This window comes from Ursus arctos, unplaced genomic scaffold, assembly GCF_023065955.2.
Source record: "Ursus arctos isolate Adak ecotype North America unplaced genomic scaffold, UrsArc2.0 scaffold_3, whole genome shotgun sequence".
NCBI lineage: Eukaryota > Metazoa > Chordata > Mammalia > Carnivora > Ursidae > Ursus > Ursus arctos.
The window spans coordinates 33,352,729-33,373,787 of NW_026622985.1; the positions used below are offsets into that span (position 1 = coordinate 33,352,729).

The 21,059-nt window shown below is 36.2% G+C and overlaps 1 protein-coding gene across 8 annotated transcripts in view; it reads left to right on the forward strand.

Annotated features, from left to right (window-relative positions):
• The window catches only part of ANKIB1 (ankyrin repeat and IBR domain containing 1), a 248,689-nt gene that overhangs the window by 161,286 nt on the left and 66,344 nt on the right, over positions 1-21,059 (forward strand). For all 8 annotated transcript variants that reach the window (XM_048212861.2, XM_057304104.1, XM_057304103.1 and 5 more), the window contains 2 exons: positions 3,429-3,729; positions 14,311-14,493. In XM_048212861.2, the coding sequence (XP_048068818.1) occupies positions 3,429-3,729; positions 14,311-14,493 (484 nt within the window). The remainder of the gene's footprint in view (positions 1-3,428; positions 3,730-14,310; positions 14,494-21,059) is intronic.

Consider the following 21,059-nt stretch of genomic DNA (forward strand, 5'->3'; position numbering starts at 1 on the left):
ATGTTCCTGCCTCCTTTAAACAACTGTTAGAATTATTCTGTGTTCCCATCTAGTTTGAGCTGCAGACATTCATAGACTTTGTAATGACTTTATAATTTTTTATTATAGTCATAGATATACTATGATTTGCTTCCCATTTCTCCTATAAACCATTTAAGTGATTCCAAATTTTTTTATTCAAAGTAACACTGTATTGAATGGCATTGTTCCTATAGATTTTTATTTCTTTTTTTAAGATTTGTTTATTTTAGAGAGAGTGTGCGTGTGCACGCACGTGCAAGGAGAGAGGGGCAAAGGGAGAGGGAGGGAGAGAATCTCCAGCAGACTCCCTGCTGAGGGAGGAGCCTGATGTTGGGCTCAGTCGCACAACCCCAGGATCATGACCTGAGCCAAAATCAAGAGTTGGACACTTAACCAATTGAGCCATCCAGGCACCCCAAAATTTTTATTTCTTTTATGTTTTTCCTTTGGGATAAATTCTCAGAAATAGGTTTACCTGGTCAAAGGATATGAACCATGTGTTGTTAAGGAGCTATTTATTATGTAACTTGCCCAAGATCACATAAAGAGTGACAGAATTAGGATTAGAGCTTGGCAGTCTGTACTAGATGCCATGTTCTTGATCAGTCTTCTACACTGTTGGCTTGAGAGATCCCCAATGCTGTGTCACCAATCTAGATCATAAGAGTAGTATGTATGCAGTTCATCTGTCAAAGTTATAGCAAGAAATTGGTGTATCTGCCAGTAGTTTGAGGATGTCAGAAAGAAAAGGATATAGACCCTGCTTTAGAAGCCTATGAACTAAGTGATAGAAGGAAACAGATATATAAAAAGGTAACTGTGATACAGTGTAATGAGTTATATTAGGATGCTCAATGAAGACAAAGAAAGGAGTGGCCACACTGGAGAGGGAGCATGGTGTAAAGAGGCTTCTAAATAGGATTGGGTTTGTTTAGATAGTCTCGGTCAGTTTCTAGGAAACCAAACAGCAGAGCAAGCGTTGAAGAGCCTGCACATCTATCGTGGGGATCAGAAGGCCATAAAGGCTATGTTGGACTGTAGAGAAAATATGTACAATTAGGGCTTTCTGAGGGAATTTTACTGAAACTTGGGACCTGGGCTAAAAGACCAGCTTTGGAAGTTAAACTGTGACTGACTAGAGACTGAGAACTCCAGAGAGATTTACCTCCTAGGATATAGATGTTTACATCTGAAGGGGGATGAGGAGTGGGTAAGACCTTAAACCGTGGAGACATTCCCTAAATCATAAAACTCAGAGATGCTAGTCTTTTCATCCCCCTAGAGATATACTTAACATTTCAAAGGGTAAGAACCCAAGATCTTCCCTAGGATATTTTGTTCACACTCAGAGGGGAGGAGTCTGCTATATAACCCTCCAGAATCTTATTTTCAGGGCTCCTTGCTATAGTAACTTGCTATTGCTGCCATGACAAATTACCACAAACTTAAAGACTTAACACAAATTTATTATATTAAAGCTCTAGAGATCAGAAGTCTGAAGTGTTCCTACTGGACTAAACTCAAAGTGTTAGCATGGCCGTGTTCCTTCTGGAGGTTCTAGGATAGAATCCCTTCCCTTTGCTTTTCCAGCTTCCTAAAGCTGCCTGCAGTTCTTGGCTTGTGGGTCCTTCCTCCATCTTTAAAAGAAACAGTTTAGCTTCCTTCCATCTTCCAGTCTCCCTTTGACTCTTGACCCTTCTATCTTTTTCTTAAAAGGACTTGTGATTACATTGGGCCCACTTGGTTAATGCAGGCTAATTTCCCATGTCATGAACCTTAACTTAATTCACACCTGCAAAGTCCCTTTACTGTGTAAGGTAACGTGTTCATGGATTCCAGGGATTAAGGCATGGATCTTTTGGGGGTGGGGGCATTACTCTGCCTACCATACTCACCTGTAGTGCAGACCCCAGGGCATATAGAATGATCTGATCTGGCTCTAATTGCAATTTCCCAGGGGAAGGAGTTGGGGTATAAGGAACTGACATAGTTATAAGTAATAATAATTTATTTGTTCCTGTTCCAGAGACCTCATGTCTACTTTCAGGACAGTTCAAATCAATGTAGTGCTAAAAACCCAATAGACTGGTTTTAAAGGGCTCTGCAGCTGAGCTCTCTAGACTCCTGAATGATAAGAACAGGAAAAATCCAGAGCTGTCTGGGACCTTCTGCCTTAGGACCTCTTACTCAACCTTTTTCTCATAAAAGCTTTCCAGCTTGGCTAACTCATTCAAATTGAAGAGTCTATCCTAGCTCCTTTGTGGTCAGTTTTTTTCTGTCAGACCCATGTGTGTAAGCTAAAACTAACCTAAAAGCAATCCAGATATAACTAGGGGTTAGAGTTTGGCTCTTGCTGCCTTCCCCTTGCTGTTCCATTGGCATTTAGCAAATGATACCAGCACTCCACAGTAAATGTAGGCACTCATCTTCAGATGTGAGACTTACATTCCCATTTCCTAATGTATTTGTGTGTTTTCTAGTATAGGCTGACTGTATTACAGCAGGGTTTTTGTTTGTTGTTTTTTTTTTTCTCAGCTCATTTTCCAGTATCTTATTATAGCTACTGAATTGGCTCAACTGTTAATCCTGTGATCCTGGTTCAGGGATGTATTAGGGAGTTAGGCATAACTGTCTGATCTAGGTTTGGCATTAGTTAAGGGAGTTCATCTAGACCTATATCATTGGTAAAGGCTATCACTTTGGAATTAGATCTTGGTCTTCCAGAACTAACCAGAACTTATTCCCTTAAAAAAATATTACACTGTGTAAATAGTGCTAGCTAATGACTTTCAGGTAGAAAAATTTTTTCTAGATTTAAAAATTACTCCTACACTTATGCACTACTTCCTGTGCTTATACTGTCACCGTCCTTATTCAGTAAAGATGTAACTAAGAGAAATAGGGCAGAACAATAAAGAAAAGAAGATAAAAGTTGGTGTGGAATGTATAATAATACATTATTATTTTTATTTAAAATATTTATTTAAATTTTATTAAATTATTTAAATTTATTTAAATTTATTTTAAAATACCCTCAGGCATTCATGTGATTGACATATGAGTCTCACGTGGTCCTTCCTGTTCCTTTCCTCCCTCTGCCCCTTTTTTCTTGTCTTCCTTTTTTCTTTACTTCTCCTTTATTTTTCCTCCCTTTTCTTTTCTCTTCTATCCCTCTTCTTTAATTAGCAAATAACGTAAAGATATGCAGCTTTCTTTTTCTTAGTATTTTGTTCTAGAATGGAGTTTTTTATAACTGTAAAAATTATTCAGCTTATTTTGAAACAGGACTTCACTGGACATTTCATTAACAGCTTAGAAGTAGAGTTTATCTTTTAAATTTATCTTCTGTGTGGTCTTATTTCAAGACAAGGGGACACTGCTTTTCATTTTTTTCTTTATCATTTTAGGACTTTTCTTTTTGGTAGAGATGGAAATCCAAATAAACGGAATGTGCACAATGAGACATCTATGCATTTGTTATGTATGGGGCCTCAAATTATGATATCTGAAGGAGCCCTTCATCCTCGCTTAGCACGGCCTGCAGAAGATGATTTCAGAAGAGCGGATTGTCTGCAGATGATCTTAAGATGGAAAGGAGCAAAACTTGACCAAGGAGAATATGAGAGAGCAGCTATTGATGCCGTTGATAACAAAAAAAACACACCCCTGCACTATGCTGCTGCCTCAGGGATGAAAACCTGTGTCGAGGTAAAACTTTGTTTTTTAATATTCTGCATTCTGTAAAATTTGTGTCTTGGTAATATGTAATAATCAGAGTTTTCTTTGCTTACCTTAGCAGTTACTTTAGTCCTTTCTGTCCTCTTTGTGGTTCTAAAAAAATCTGGATCCCTTTTAAATAAAGTCCTTCTTAGGGAAAGATTAAAAACAAACCCATAGATAAACAGTCCACCTTGGGAATAAAATGGAATCAAGAGCAATTAAAAATTGGCTAACATTCCTGAAGGTAACAGGCATCAATTAAACATTTGTCACTTAGAATAAGGGTTTTAGTAGAGATATGTTTTACTTTTTAGCTGATTTTTAGAAGCTGATTTATACATGTTGGATATGGCAAATCTTAGCAGGTGGGACTTAGAGCTATATTACCTAGAATTGATCAGTTCCCTAAGCAAGGATAAATATTAATGAATATATTTATTCTGGTCTTTTAAAAAACCTTTGTAATTTAAAATGTGCTGTTTTTTCTGTTTAAAATGCATTAATGCTAATGTATTCCTGAATACTATATTGCATTTGAGTTTTTCCATTTATATATGTCATATAGAACAATAGGCTTAGATAGAATCAGCCATATAATAAAGGATCTTAACTAAGCTAAGAAATCCTTACTCTTCACGTTATCATCACTACTATACATACAACAGAATGGGTTTTTTCTCAGCTACGTTCATGCAATTTATACTTAGTCACAGAATTTCTTTCGTATAGATATTTTAAAGCGTGAGTGGGGAGCATCATAGATTGGATCACAGAGTTTTGTTACCAAAACTGATGGACCTTTGATGGAAGAGCAGTGATCCTAATCAGATTAAAATATGTATCTGAGGGGCGCCTGGGTGGCGCAGTCATTAAGCGTCTGCCTTCGGCTCAGGGCGTGATCCCGGCGTTATGGGGCTCACGTTATCAGGCTCCTCTGCTATGAGCCTGCTTCTTCCTCTCCCACTCCCCCTGCTTGTGTTCCCTCTCTCGCTGGCTGTCTCTATCTCTGTCAAATAAATAAATAAAATCTTTAAAAAATATATATGTATCTGAAAATTTAATATTTCTTTAATGTTACATATATATATTTTATACTTCTAAATTGATAAATGTACTAAAAATATGAATGTCTTTCATTTTCTTACTCACTTTAAAAGATTACAACCACTTACATGATTTCTTTAGTTTATCTGAAGTGACAGTTTTCTTTTTACTTTAAAAATCCTTCTGATCTTTTGCTTATTGCTATTATTTGTGATACTAGTTAATCTTTTAGAATCTTAGTCATTTTATCTCTTGTGGGGTTGTGTCACCTTTGCCCACTAGTAAGTTAGTGACAGTCATTAACTTGAAGCTAGTTTTTTAAGCAGTGCTTTCTAACATTGATTTACAGTGTGGTGGAAGGATGTCCTAGGATTTGGGGGTGGTGGTGCCTATCGGTAGAAATCCTGAGGCTTTTTACACAGACCTTTTTGTATATTGTTCTATGCCTACCTCCTATAAAAGAATCTCTGCTGAAGTGACTCATCATTATTGATGGGGTTGCATTGTATTTCTCAAGTGAGTTAGAGTAGAAAATAGCTTATTCTTGATAGTAGTAATGATTCTCTTATTTTGCTACTTTAATATCTTGCTTCCAAAACTTCTCTATAAGCATTGCTTTAGTACTTGTTGATTTTGAAGTATGTTTACAGTGACGTGCTTATTAAATTGTTGCCAAAAATTGAGTGTAGTGTTTTTACCAGTATTATTTTTTGTTCAGTGAAGGAAATTAGTGCTAGGTTTATTATGAATTGACAGGCCTGATGATTTGCTTTGTGTGAATGAATGTGTATGTGTCAGCATATCACATTCATAAACCACACCATTTGGTAATTGTTTCCATTTTTCTGTATTCAGAGAAGCTCTTTGACTTAATAAAACATCCCAAATAGAGCCCTATAACTACCTTGGTTGCATTTATTCTAGTTTTCCTCAACAAATTCTAGCGTATCCTTTTACCTATATAAAGTTATCTTTAATCTCTTACGTATACTTGATTATACACTTGCCCAGCCTTAGGCCTTGATTGGCTTTTGATAATGCTTACTATTCATTAAACTAGTACTTTAATTAATTTCCAGAGGTCTTAGTGTGTTTCCTAATACTACTGCATAAAATAAATGCATTGAAATATAGAACCTAATAACTGTACTTCTTACAGTATTAGTCTATACGTATCTTCATGTGGTATCATACTCCTTGAGTTAAAAGAGTGTTATTAGGTATTTATTAATTTTTTCATAAAGCTGAGAGATATAGTATGGTAAAAAGGAGTACTGGTTTCTAGTCTTGGTCTTCACAGTGACTATATACTAAACCTCTTTGAGATTATCAGTTCCAACCATCCAAGAGAAAACTATCTCCATTATCTCAGAAGACGTCTAAAACACTAATTTCCTGTTGATCTTTGATTGCTCTAAAATATATCCCATTTTCAGTGTATAGGCTTTAAGGCTAAATTGATTATTTTATTCCATAGTTAAGGCCAACCTGTTTTGTTTTGTTTTTTGTTTTTAACTCTTGTATCTATGGAAATATGCCTTCTCTAGTTGTTCAAAATGTTTTTCTCTCTCAGTTTATTTAAAGACAGACTTGGAAAACTCATCAGGTGAAAATTTCATATGTACATTTAATAATTTAAACAGTTCTTTATGGCTCATTATTTTGAACCATAGAAATGAAATACTAACTAAAACTTCCCCTTCTCTTTGTAGTGATTGTGTTCCATAGTAAGCTACAGGCACATATCACACACACACACACACACACACACACACACACACACAATACATAACATAGCAAAAACCTCTTAATTATGGAGTTCTTCTGGAAACTTCCAGGTGTGAAGATAACCAGTAGCTTCATATAGGTTATTGCCATAGAATGCCTAGCCCTGAAGTTCCTCATGTTATATTGCTGCCTAGTTGACTTCCTTGTATGGATATTCCAAGAGTCTTTCAAATTCAGCATACCAAAAACTGTACTCAAGTCTTTCTGCCCTCTGGCTCCTCTTGGTGACTGCCTTCTTTCTATTACTGATGCCATCTTTATACCTTATCTAATCTTGATACCTGGATTTACCTTGGCCTGATTTTTGTCTTTGTCTTTTTGCATCAAACTCATGCCGCTAGTTTGCAGAATAAAGCTCTTCCTTTTCTCTTTTGGCCACTCTCTAACACCAAGTGCTTACGTTGAATCCTCACTTTGGTGTATTTATCAGAATTTCCTTAAGTAGGAAAGTGTGGTGTTTCACAAATATTAATGATTCAGAATTACTTAAGAGATAAAAGTAACACAGAGAGGAATGGGCTGCAACTGTTCGAAAGTTAAAAATGCTTATATGTTAAGCATTTATTAAAGACAAACCATAAATTAAGTGCCTCTAATTCTAATTTTTTTCATATTACAAAGAATCATTCCAGAGGTCAGCAAACTTTTTTTCTGTGAAAGTCAAATAGTAAATATTTTAGACAACAGCTCAACTTTGCCATTGTAGCCTGAAAGCAGCCATAGACAGTACAGAAACAAATGAGCATGGCAGTGTTCTGTTAAAACTGTTTATGAACACTCCCACTCGACTTTCTTATGATCTCCACATATCATGAAATATTCTTTTGATTTTTCTTTCAACCATTTAAAAATGTCTAGTTCATGGACTATACAGGAACAGGCAACAGGCTGGATTTGGCCCACAGTTTGCACTGGGACCTCTGTATTATGCAAAGAATTGGAAGAGGAAAGCACAGATGACTCCACACTTCAGAAGCTTATTTTAAATATAAAAAATAACATTTATGAAGCGAGTCCTATGTGCTTTAATTATACAAAGAATTTTTAAAATGCTGCGTAATAAATGCCCAATGCACAAAAATGGAACCCCGTTAAAATAAATCTTACAAGAATTTCATACAATAAATAATACACTTTCTTCTTAGTTGCTGAGTTTTTGTTTTTCTATTTCTTTGGAATACGGATGGACTTTGGAGAAGAATGATGAGTTAGATCTATTAGCATGGCCCAGTTAAAAGCCCAGTGATTTTTCTCCCCTTGGCCGACTTTCCTAAGAGCCAGACTAGTCATTAAGCCTCATTTTATTTATATTAGTGCTTTTCCTGTCATAGTGATTCAATAAATGGTTCATGTGCGAAGGTTATTGCTTTTGATAGTGTTTCATTCTTTGTAAAAAGCATTTTTTAAAATGAGCATTATCTTAGATATTTCCTATGCACCCCTGTCCTAGTTGCTTATTCAGAGCTTTAAGTGTAACTGCTTATTGTCAGATCAAATAGAGAACAGTAGAAAACTAAAGGTGGTAAGTCACTTTTCGCTTTACAGCCATAAGGCCTATTTGACACTTTGGCAGCTATCAGAGCATTTCACACTTCAATGAAAAGCCATAAAAACCATTCGCAGGTCAGACTGAAGAATTTTACTTAATTATATTGTGTTTTTAGCACCTGGAGTTTTAAAACTGAAAAGAATATAGAAGTTGTAGTCCTAGCTCAACAACTTAGTAACTTTGCCTATCTGAGCCTCAGATTTCTAATATTTATTCGAGAAAGTTATGACTTCATTATTGCCTCCAAAACATTAACGATGCTAAGGGCTATATTATTTATTTGGGCATTTGTTATAGTCATTGAAGGGAAAGGAAGACCATTTTAATTTTACTTATCCTGAAAGATTTCATGGGGACTAGTATGATTTGAGTGGGTAAGATTTCAGTATTTGGAGAAGGATACTTCAAATGTGCCTCTCAGACCTGCAGCATCAGTTACTCCTAGGAGCTAGTCATAAATATGAAATCTTGGACCCACCAGACCTCCAGATTCCAAATCAGAATCTCTGAGGGTAGACTCCAAGATGTTTTAAGCAAGTTCTTCTAGTTATTTGTTTACGTGTCAGAGTTTGAGAAGCACTGTCCTAGGTCTCTGACATATACAGGTTAAAGTATTTTGCAGAAGAATGATAAAGACAGATGACTTAAAATGAAGATAGAGGCCATACCAAGTAGAACATACTAAATGTCAAGGTCAAGAATTTGGAATTTATTTATAGAAAATTGAGCCATTGAAAATTTTTGATTGGAAAAGTACTATTAGGAAAGCAAACATAGTAAGATTAGCCTAATGGTTGTTATATAGAATACATTTGAATGGGGTACTTATAAAAGAGTTTCTTGAAGCCTTGCTACAAAGGATGGTCCTCAGTCTGGCATTGGCATCAGTTATTTAGAAACTTCTTGGGAATGTACAATCTCAGGCCTCATCCCAGACCAAATGAATCTGAATCTGTAGTTTTGTTTTTTTAAGATTTTTTAAAATTTATTTTGGAAAAAGAGAGTAGGGGCAGGAGCAGAGAGAGAGGGAGAAGCAGACTCCCCACTGAGCAGGGAGCCTGATATGGGGCTCGATCCCAGGACTCTGCGATCACAACCAGATCCAAAATCCAGAGTCGGATGGTTAACCTACTGAGCGACCCAGGCACCCCCTGAATCGGTAGTTTAACAAGATCCCAAGATGATTCATATTCACATTAAGGTTTGAGAAACCCTGGCTTAGAACATAGTCATTGGGACACCTACAGGGGAATCAACACTTTTTGTAAAAAGTACATATATCTAATCCCCACCCTGCTTCCCCCTAGTATGACTATCAGGCTACCTGGATGATTCTTACAGTTTGAAAACCTTTGTGCTGGAATAGTGGTTGTAAACATGGCTTCACAAAAAAAAATCGCATAGTGTAGACTGTATCTCAGATCAATAAAATTGGAATTTCTGGGGTTGGAGCCCAGACATTGGTATTTGAAACTTCAGATGATTCCAGTGGGCAGCCAAGGTTGAAAACCAGTGTAGTAGAGGGAGTGATAGGCATTAGATTATTGCACTAATTCTGGTAGGACCTGATAAAGAGCCTCGATTTGTGTGATGGTATTGGAAATGGAAAGAGTAAGGCAGAGGCAAGGGACATTATGAGGACTTGGTAGCATTTGGTGACTTGGTCAGTTGATACAAGAAAGCAGGGGAGACTAAGGGTTAAAAATGATGGAGCCTTTAAGAGCACCTGGCTAGCTCAGTTGATAGAGCAGCGCACATGACTCTTGATCTCAGGATCCTGACTTCAAGCCCCTCGTTGGGCCTAGAGCTTACTTAAAAAAGTAAAATGTGTGCATTAAAAAAAAAAAAAATGATGGAGGCTTTAAAATGTTAATGTTAAGCTGTCTTTGGGTGATATAATTTTTCTCTCATTGGTTTTGCACATTTTCTATAACAATCTATCATTGTTTGTAATTAGAGTAAAATAAATTATTTTTAAGTAGAATGAGTGTAGTTTTGAACCTGGGTCACTTTGAAGCCTGCTGACAATTAATAGACATTAAAAAAGTGAGATGAGTAAAGGAATTGGTTGAAAGGAAGGGAGAACATACTGAGTTTTCATTTAGAGGGATGGAGATTGAGGTCTTAGATGAGCTACATGAAATGGTGTTCAGGCTATTAAAAATTAGTACTAGTTGTTTGGGAGTAAAGAATATAGATTTAGAATTGAGTGTTGTCTGTGTAGAGTTGACAACTAAAAGCAAGATAAGGTAGAGATGAGAAATCCAAGGAAAAGATTTTAGATTATAGACAAAGTCACAGCACCCATTTGGAGAATGCCTATGTTTAAAGCAAGTGAAAAGTGGCCTATGAAGCAAACAGAAAAAGCAGAGAAGAGAGCTGAGATAATACTGTCAGGGATGCCAAGACAAGATATCAAGGGGAGGAGGTAATCAGTCCTGTGGCATGCTGCAAAGAAGTAAAGCAATTAGAAGACTGAGAAAGGTTGTTGAATTTGAGAGTACTAATGATTTTCAGAAATAACTGTTTTAGTGAAATGGTCAGGGTAGAAATCAGACTGCTGGGAGTAATTGAGTCTTTTGCTAAGGAAGTGGAGAGACAGTGGGTGTCCATCACTAATTTGAAAAATGTGGCTGAGAGAGAAAGGAAAATATTAGGAAAGTAACTGGAAGGATAACAGAATTAAGATAAAGAATGCCTGTACCAGGAGTCCTTAGAGAGTCAGAGAGTGAAGATAGAGGGGTAATGGAGTGCTCAAGGGCATACAGGAAATAGAGATGATGAAATGGTAATTTTCAACTAGAACAGACTTCAACAGTCATCTTGTTTTGTAACATCTTTTCTCAGGATTATATAAGCCTCATTTTCCAGATGGACCTGTGTAAATTGAGACTTAAAGAAGTTAATTGATTTGTCCAGAGTTCCAGCTATTTAGATTATGGATCAAAGGGGTGGGAAGGGATTTGTCTTGCATACTAGGGGCTGCTCTACCTCTCTTCCTCTGAGATTACAAACAGAAAGGAAGGCAAAATAAATGAACAGATGTGTTGAGATAGTGATAATTGGATGTTTCTTTTAAGGTAGAACATTTTATGTACCACCAAGTGTGCAAGAGAGGCTAAAATCACATTTGAATAAAGTATTCAGTTCTCCTTGCTTTAAGAGTGAGGAAAATGATACTTAAAATGCTTTGGTTGAAGCATTTAAAAACTACCTCTTCAGAACCAGATGTAACTCCCTTATTATATAAAAGCAAAACACCTGACTTTTGCAGCATCAGTTTCACTAATATCCCTACCTAATACATCTTTCACTTATTGATGTTCCCAACTTCATGCCCCAAATGTCAGCAAGCTGAAACACTTTAAGTACTGCTCCAGTGTCAAGCAGTACTGCTGTTAGCTAGCTTCTGTGCCAAAGGTACATAATGCTGATTTTCCTTGCCAGAACAAATGCTGCAAACATGGACACTGCATTTCATCACGAGTTACGAGTTTCTCTCCAGTGCCAATTGCAGCAATGAGATACAGGTCTTTGTAGTCCCCTCAGCTCCACTCCAGTGATTTGAGGATCCCTTTCAAAGAGAGATCACCAGTGAAGGCAAGAAATCTCACCCGAGTTTCAAATATGTTCAGCAGTGACTCTGAACAATGACTTCTCACACATCCCCTCTTCACACACCCATTTTTTTTTTAACGCCAAAGAATGCAGTCTGCACTCCAGCATATCCTCTTAAGAAGGTTCCCCTTACCAATATTCTAGAATGGCACAACCTCTTAAATGTTGTTGTCTTTCCTTTTGTTAAAGACTGGGGCATTAAGTTAAAGATGATTTATCTTGTTTGCTAATATTTAGAATCTTTTCTATGGTAATATCTGTTGTAAAGTAAATCAGATCACGGCTTTGAAAGCTTTCCCAGTGTACATTTCAGAAATCATTTTCTGCTACTCTGAATAAAGAAAAAGAAAATAAAGTCGGCTTTCCTAATTCCATAGTAGTGAGAAGCAAATAGTTAAGTCTCTGTTAGGACTGGATAAGCTGTGGGGCAAGCAGAAAGGCTAAACACAGTAATAGACTCTGCTTTATAAGTATGGTAGTCTGTGGGCTTTCTACAAGTCCCCAGTACTGAGTATATAAGGTCATATAAATATATCCATTTCAACAGCAACATAGGTAGTAGTCTAGGATCACTGCTTATCAAGATTTTTTTTTAAAGGTTTTATTCTTTATTTTGAGAGAGAGAAAGCATGGACATGAGAGTGAGAACAGGGGGAGGGGCAGAGGGAGAGGCAGACTCCCTGCTGAGCAGGGAGCCCAACACGGGGCTTGATCTCAGGACCCTGAGATCACAGCCTGAGCCAAAGGCAGATGCTTAACCGACTGACCCCTCAAATTTTTACGTGCATAAGAATCTCTTGAACATCAGAATCAGATTCTGATTCAGAGGCCTGGAGTGGGAGGGGTTTGGGTCATTATGCTGCAATTCAGCATTTCTTAACAAACTCCCAGATAGTACTACTGATCCCCAGACCACACTTTGAGAGGTTCTAGGTGGTAAATAGCAGCTAATATGATCTTGCCCTCAGGCTCTGGAACGTGGCTGCAGCAGTGACTGCTTAGAGCTATGCCTAGCAAATTATTTTTGTAAAGGGCAGATGTAAAGAGTAGATATTTTGCGCTTTGTGGCCATGAGCCATATTTTTCTTGATTTGTTTCTATGCTTGCTTTTACAATTAAAAAAAATTTTTTTTAGCCGTTTTAGTGCTGAGGTATACCCTCAGCTTCAAGCAAGAAGCTGAAGTCATATCTCTTGGGCTTGTCAAATTAGCCCATGGCTTTCAGGCCCAACATTGATAGAAGTCCCTTATTTCATCAGGCCTCTTGGGATGACTGTAGAGGACTCGTTAGGATTCCAGTTCCAAAAGCAATAAAGGAACTTTATAAGAAGATCTCTATGTTTGTTGGAGGGAGGGGAGATAATTATATGGAAGAAAATGGAAGAAAACTACCTTTTTATTTAATGCCATAAAAAATGAAAACTAAAACTATTCATATTTAGATCATAAGTAAGATCTGGGTAGAACTTTACCATGGACCCAGGATGCATTTGACTTCTTTTAATTTATGTGATCAACCTATTCTATTTGGCAGTACAATATCCAGTTATGGTTATGAGAAATTGGTCAAACTTTTGTGTGAATCCCAGTTCTTCTGCTTAATAGTTGGGTAACTTTGGGCAAGTTACTTAACTTTTCTGAGACATCATAATGTCCTGGGGTTTGTTTATAAATAAGAATGTGTACTTGAAATACTTGCTGTTACTGTTATTATGAGAATCAGCTCCATGACTAATTGTCAGGCTATTCTTTAAGGTATGTCAGGCTATTCTTTATGGTCCTCTTGGCATTTATGTCCTTCCTAATGTCTCTGCAGACATAACGAGGAAATCTCCAACAGCCTTTAGTAACAACATATTTAACTTTGCAAAACCATCAGAAACCTCAGTAGTAAACAAGTCAAGTCACTCTTCCATGTTTTATTTTGTTTTTACTCTTTCATGTATTTTTAAGGTGAGATTGCTTTGGGCAAAATCCTACCTTTAAAAATTGAAACATTATTTGATATAGTCTTTTCCCAACTTGGCTATCAGTGCTTATTCTCATCACTTATTTTGAGGAATATTGGAAACAGTTTTGCTTCGGTAATTTGCTCATCCTAATTTCAGTTCAGTGTTGGACTGCATAGTGAGGATACAAATGGAAACTTTTGTCTGCCATGTCAGGCATTCAGGCATTAGGGGTTAAAGTAACAGTATCAGCAGTGTTTTTGTTTAAGAAAATTTATAGAAATGTATAAAATCCAAAGCTTTGAGTAACCATAAAGTTTTTATTTTTAAGTAAAACTTTAGTTTTTTGATTGGACAGAATATTTAAGTATTTCTTTTTAAGTTTAATAAATTGGCTTTAGTTGTTACTGTTTTTAACCAAAGGAAATCATTCTAATATCAGTAAACAAGAATTGCCATCTTAAAATCAGAAGCCACTGGTATCTAAATAATTTTTGTCATTGCAAGTACAAACTGTTATGTTTTTGTTGTGTTTCATTATATTGTTAATTTTTTCAAATATGTGGCATGAAATAGCTTGTTTAAATCTGTGGTTGCAAGTTTTTGAAAAAATCTTTTCTAGCTTTTAGTAAAACATGGAGGAGACTTGTTTGCTGAGAATGAAAATAAAGATACTCCTTGTGATTGTGCTGAAAAGCAACACCACAAAGATTTGGCTCTCAATCTGGAATCACAAATGGTATTCTCACGAGATCCCGAAGCTGAAGAAATAGAAGCTGAATATGCTGCATTAGACAAACGAGAGGTAAGTTTTCTGGGTTTTTTTTAATAAAAAAATTATATGGATTTTTTTCTTTTCGTAAGTTTTAATTTTATTTATATGAATTTTGTATTAAATTTTATTTTTCTACTTAAAAATCCAGTTCATGTCGTCTTCTTTGCATTGTGCTTAGCACCCTGTCATCTACATAGCCATGATTATGAAATACACGTAGAAAACCTGGAAGTGGTAACTATCCTGTAACGTATGTAAATATGTTTACTTGCATTTATTTTTTTTAAAGATTCATTTATTTATTTGAGAGAGAGCTCTGTGCACAGGGGTGGGGGAGGGGCAGAGGGAGAGAGAGAAATTCAAGTAGACTTCGTGCTGAGCACACAGGGCTCAATCTTATGACCCTGAGGTCAGACCTGAGCCAAAACCAAGAGTTGGACGCTTAAGCGCCACCCAGGCATGCCTATTTACTTATATTTCAGTAGAAAGGCTGATGTGTGATATGAAGGCCTAACCATTCCTACTGTTCTAAATTGCAGTCCTCCTATTCCTCAATCTTTCCCTGTCTTCTGGATTGCTCTTAACAACAAATATGCTTTGGTAACTTTTTTCTTAAAAAACAAAGATGACAATGCCATTTCTCCATTGACCACTCTTCACCTAGCCCTGCCCCTCTCCCCCTTCAGTTGTAGCCCCATATCTCTAATCTTCTGAGAAAAACAAAATTTAAGAGCTGTTTGTACATAACCGACTTCCTCATCTTCCATTCACTCTTCAGCCCATTGCAGTGTGACTTTCTTCCCTTCTGTTGTGATGGAAGGGCATTTGTCATGGACATCAAGAGTCACCACGTTGCCAAATCCAGTAGGTACTTTTCTCTCCTCATCTTACTTGAATTCTTCAGCAGCACTTGACACAATTAACTACTCCCTTCTTAGCGAACATTGTTCCCTTAGCTTCAGGGACATTGTTCTTTGGTTTCCTTTAAGTCTTTCCTGTTTCCTGTATTACCTTGATCCACTTAGTTGCTCAAGCATAAATGGGCAAGCATTCTAGATCCTTCACTTCTTATATCCACACAATCTGGGAATCTTGTCAGTTTTACCTCCAAAAGTGTAATCTAGATCCATTTACTCTTCCTGGTCTCTATTTCTACCTTCCAAGGCCCTCTACATCTGAGTTTCCTAACTGGCGTCCTTCCTTCTATTTTGGTCCCCTTAGAATCCACTTTGTACACATAAGCCAGAGAGACATTTTTAAACTTAAATTAGATCATATAAATCACTTAAATTACTTAGTGACTTTTCATTGTACTTAGAATAAAATCCAAACTATTTGCTCAGATACAAAACCTTATTTGGTCTCACCACTACCTACCTCTCCAACATCATCTGAGATCTTTCTTCCCAGCACATTTTGCTCTAATTATAAAACCTAGACTACACTGAGGCTTTTGCATTTTCTGTTTACTATATCAGAAATCTTCTCCCAGTTTTTCTCTTGGCTGGTTCAGTAGTTTTTTGTTTTTTTTTTTAAGATTTCATTTATTTATTTGACAGAGAGAGACAGCCAGCAAGAGAGGGAACACAGGCAGGGGGAGTGGGAGTGGAAGAAGCAGGCTCCTAGCGGAGGAGCCTGATGTGGGGCTCAATCCCAGAACCCTGGGATCACACCCTGAGCCGAAGGCAGACGCTTAACAACTGCGCCACCCAGGCGCTCCGGGTTCAGTAGTTCTTCAGAGAGGCAGTCTTGGACTATTCCTTCACAAATAGGTCCGTCTCCTTCTATTATTCTTTACCATAATACCCTGTCTGTTTTTTATAACACTCATCACATGCTATAATTATTTTGTTTATGTATTTACTAGTTTTTTACTTTTCTTTCCTATTATATTGTCAACTCCATGAGGGCCAGAATCATAACTGCCTTAATCAACAGAGTATTTTCAGTGTCTGACACAGGAACATCCATAGAAGTATTAAGTAAATTATAAGATACAATAAATTTTTTCCTCCTGAAATTATTCTGGTTCCTCCGTGTTCATTGCGAACCTGATTCTAAAAGGACTTAGACTAACTATTGTTTCTATGTGTTCAGAAAAATAATGGTATTGTTTGAGTTTTTTTCCCCATGAATTCCCAACAGTTTTTGAACTTCTGTACTCTCCAGATTGTTAAAGGAACTGAGTTTCTTGGAATTCAGAAATTTATATTTCTTTACCCTTTGTGCTTCTTAGGTTAGATTATTTTATGGGAATGCTTATTCAGATTATTACACATAGAAAGAGTGGCCGATGTCCTTAGCACTTTCACGTGGTTGTTGAATCCACACAGTAACAGTGAATAACAATTATGCTCCCTTTTTTTAAGTGAGGAAGATAAATCAGGAAATAGTTGAATAATGTACCAGGATGAAAATGAACTAAACCCGATTCTTTTGACTTCTCTGTTTGCTCTACTGCCTTCCTTTTCATAATCCATCATCTTGAGTCAGGTATAAAAACTATTCCTGTAATAATATAATAGTTTAGTCAGAAGACAGCATTAGAATAATAATATTCTAGAAATAATGTGATGTGATTAAATTGAAAGACAATCAGGCTTTTTTTTTTTTTTTATCAAAGATACTATCTTAACTTATACGGAAACCAGAAAATAATAGCACTCATTATCAAGAGATTTAAGATCTAAATGAACTTAATATAATTATAATAAACTATTAAGTTAAAAAAAATTACAGAATAGTTTGATACTAATTATATAGAAAAGACAAGTAAGTATTCAGTGAAGGTTGAAGTATACCAAAATGGTAATTATAGTTATGGATAATTTTTTTACTTTTATAGTTTTTTCTATTTGCATGCATTTCTTAAAATTTATGATGAGTATTTATTGCTAAAGAATGTAAAAAATTTCCTCCTTTCTGACTTTGCCCCACAGTGGTAACAATTTCTTGTGTGTGCTACAAGACTTAAGCAAACCTATGTGATAGAGAATTTTCAATGCAAAAGTAAGGTCATATAGTATATTGAGTTCTGCTAAAATATTTTTGTAAATTTTTTAATTGAAGCATAGTTGACACACAGTGTTACATTAGTTTCAGTTGTACAAAATAGTGATTCAACAAGTTTATATGTTATGCTGTGCTCACCATAAGTATATGGTCACCATAAATTGCTACCATATGTCACCATATAATGCTATTATAATACCATTGACTTGATTCCCTATGCTGTACCTCATATTCCTGTGACTTATGCATTCCATAACTGGAAGCCTATTGCTCCCACTCCCCTTCATCCATTTTGCCCACCACCCCCCACCGTCCATCCCTCTGACAACCATTAGTTCTCTGTATTTATGAGTCTGTTTCTGCTTTTTGTTTGTTTATTCATTTGGGTTTTTTTAAGATTCCACATATAAGTGAAATCATACGATATTTGTCTTTCTCTGTCTGACTTATTTCACTTAGCATAATACCCTCTGGGGCTATCAAAGTTGTTATAAATTGCAAGATCTCATCCTTTTTTATGGCTGAGTAATATTCCATCAGGTATGTGTATGTCTACCACATCTTTACCCATTCATCTATCAGTGGGCACTTAGGTTGTTTCCAATCTTGGCTATTGTAAATAATGCTGTAGTAAACATAGGGGTACATATGTCTTTTCAAATTAGTGTTTTTGAGTTCTTTAGGTAAATACCCAGTAGCGGAATTACTGGGTCATATGGTATTTCTTTTTCTAATTTTTTTTTTAAAGATTTTATTTATTTATTTGACACAGAGAGAGAGGGACAGCCAGCAAGAGAGGGAACACAAGTAGGGGGAGTGGGAGAGGAAGAAGCAGGCTTCCTAGCAGAGCAGGGAGCCCAATGCGGGGCCTGGGATCACACCCTGAGCCGAAGGGCAGATGCTTAATGACTGAGCCACCCAGGCACCCCTCTTTTTTTAATTTTTTAAGGAACCTCCATACTGTTTTCCACAGTGGCTGTACCAATTTACATTCCCACAAGCAGTGCATGAGGTTTCCTTTTTCTCCACATCCTCACCAACTCTAAAATAGTTTTTCAGCTTAACAGTATATCATGAACATCTTTCCTAAGTCAGAACATATGATCTACATATTTTAACCATTTACCTATTAATTTAGATATTTGTTGTTATTAAAAACAAGGCTAAAGTGAATATTTATGTACTTGTTACATACATATCTTTATCCAGTTGTGTCATTATTGTGGTTTAAAACATGAATCTTAAGCCACACTGACTGGATTCATATCTTACCCGCATGACTGACTTACTGTATGACCTTGAGTAGGTTACTCAATCTCTCTGCTTTGGTTTCTTCTTCCTTAAAATGGAGATCATAATGGTCCCTACTTTATAGAGTTGTAGTGATCCTTAAATGAGTTAGTATATGTAAATACTTAGAGCAGCACCTGAGTCATTATGTGTGTTATGTAAATGTATGCTATTATAATCATTATCATATCATTATTGTTACTGCATGTATATACACATTTTTAAAGTATATTCCCTATAAGTTTGTAGAAATTGGTGTTGTGGATCATGAAATATATACATTTTATGGTTTAATAGATGCTGTTAAACTGTACTAAAAGATTATATCAATTTATTTTCTTCTAGTAACATATTAGAGAATATTAAAGGATATTGAATATTAAGAATATTAAAGAATTTATTCACATTTCTGCTAGCATTAGATATTATCAGTGTTTTTACTTTTTGCTAGTTTAGACAAATGGTACCTATTTGAATTTATTTGATTATTCTGTGAATTGATTATTTGCTTTTTTTCCTGTGGATTGTTTGTGTGTTCTTAATGCTTTCCAAGAAAACTTTGTGTATTTTTCTATATCCCAAGTTCTTCACTTAGGATATTCAGAGATGTAAATTTTTCTTCCTCTATGGCTTCTGAATGTGTTTTCGTGTTAATATATATTATAATCATATACCCCTATATTTTTTCTAGATTTATAGTTTTGTTTTTAATCCATATTAGATTATTTTTGGCTATGATTTCATAATGTAAAAAGCAATACTTTCATAACTGCTTATATGCAAATGTTTATAGCATCACTATTCACAATAACCAAAAATTGAAGACCACCCCAATTTCTATCAATAAATGAATGGATAAATAAAATGTGTGGTGTACATATACAATGGTATATTAATCACAAAAAGGAAAGAAGTACTAACACATGCTACAATATGGGTCAATCTCAGAAACGTGCTATGTGAAAGGAGGCAGACACAAAAGGTCACATGTTAAGTAACTCCATTTATATGAAATATCCAGAATAGGTAAATCCATAGAGACAGAAAGCACACTAGTGTTTGCCAGTGTCGGGGGGAGGAAGGACTAGGAAGTGACTATTTAATGGGTATGGGGTTTTATTTGGGGATGATAAGAATGGGAATTAGATGCATGTAGTGGTTGTACAACATTGTTGAACTGAATTGTACATTTTTAAATTGGAGGTTTTTTAAAGATTTTATTTATTTGAGAGAAAGAAAGGGAAAGCACAAGTGGGGGTGGGGAGGCAGTGGGGGGAGGGAGAAGCAGACATGGGACTCGATCCCAGGACCCTGAGCTCATGCCTTGAGCCCAAGGCAGATGCTTAACCAACAGAACCACCCAGGTGCCCCTAAAATTGTTATTTTTAAGTAATGTGTGTTTCATAACAATTTAAAAAATAAAACCAAAAAACAATGCTTTCTTTAAAATTCATTTTGTACCTTCTGCTTTGACCCTGATCAACTTTTGGATTATTCTGCCTATGCTAATAGTTTTACATGGCCTGCTATCTAATTATATTAAACTGCATAATTAGGTAGTTTAAAAGATTCGTATTCCCGAGGTGTTTATTTTAGCTAAGTTTCTCAATTCAGTTAATGATCTGGACACTGTATAATATTATATCTCTATAATTTCTTCTTGATACATTTTAATTAAATTCTTTCCTTCAGATTAGTTTATAAATGGATAAAATCTATTTCTTCATCCCATCATTCAACAAAACTCAGTGACTGACTACTCTTCCAGACACTGTTTTAAGAGCTTGAGGATACAGTGAGGAACAAAGATAAGCCCCTGCCCTCTAGGTGCTTACGTTCTAGCATCAATATAGATGCACACAATGAGGTTAAAAAGTAAATGAACACAATTTGTGAGAGTGGTAACTGCTATAAGGAAACAAAAACAAGGTGATGTGTTGAAGTGATGGCTGGGAAGAGTGTATTTAATTTACATAAACCTGTAAAGACAGAGCAGAGAAACTAGTGAATATTGGACCTAGCAGGGGTCAGGCTCGGTAGGACTAGACTGTGTGACTATATGTGGGTAAATGAAGGGAAAAATGGAAAAAGATGTTGCTATGAAAGCCATCTAAAGAATCCCCCCTCCCAGTTCCTCTCCCAGTCTATAACTCAGGAAGGCTCAGGCTCTTTTTCTGGCAGGGCACCCATATGGTGGACATTGCCTTAGCTGGCTTCCCTGGTTAGCAGGTTTAGCCTACTGTGCACAAGCAGCTGCCTTCCTCTGAGATCAAAGTACAGATCAGGGTAGACCA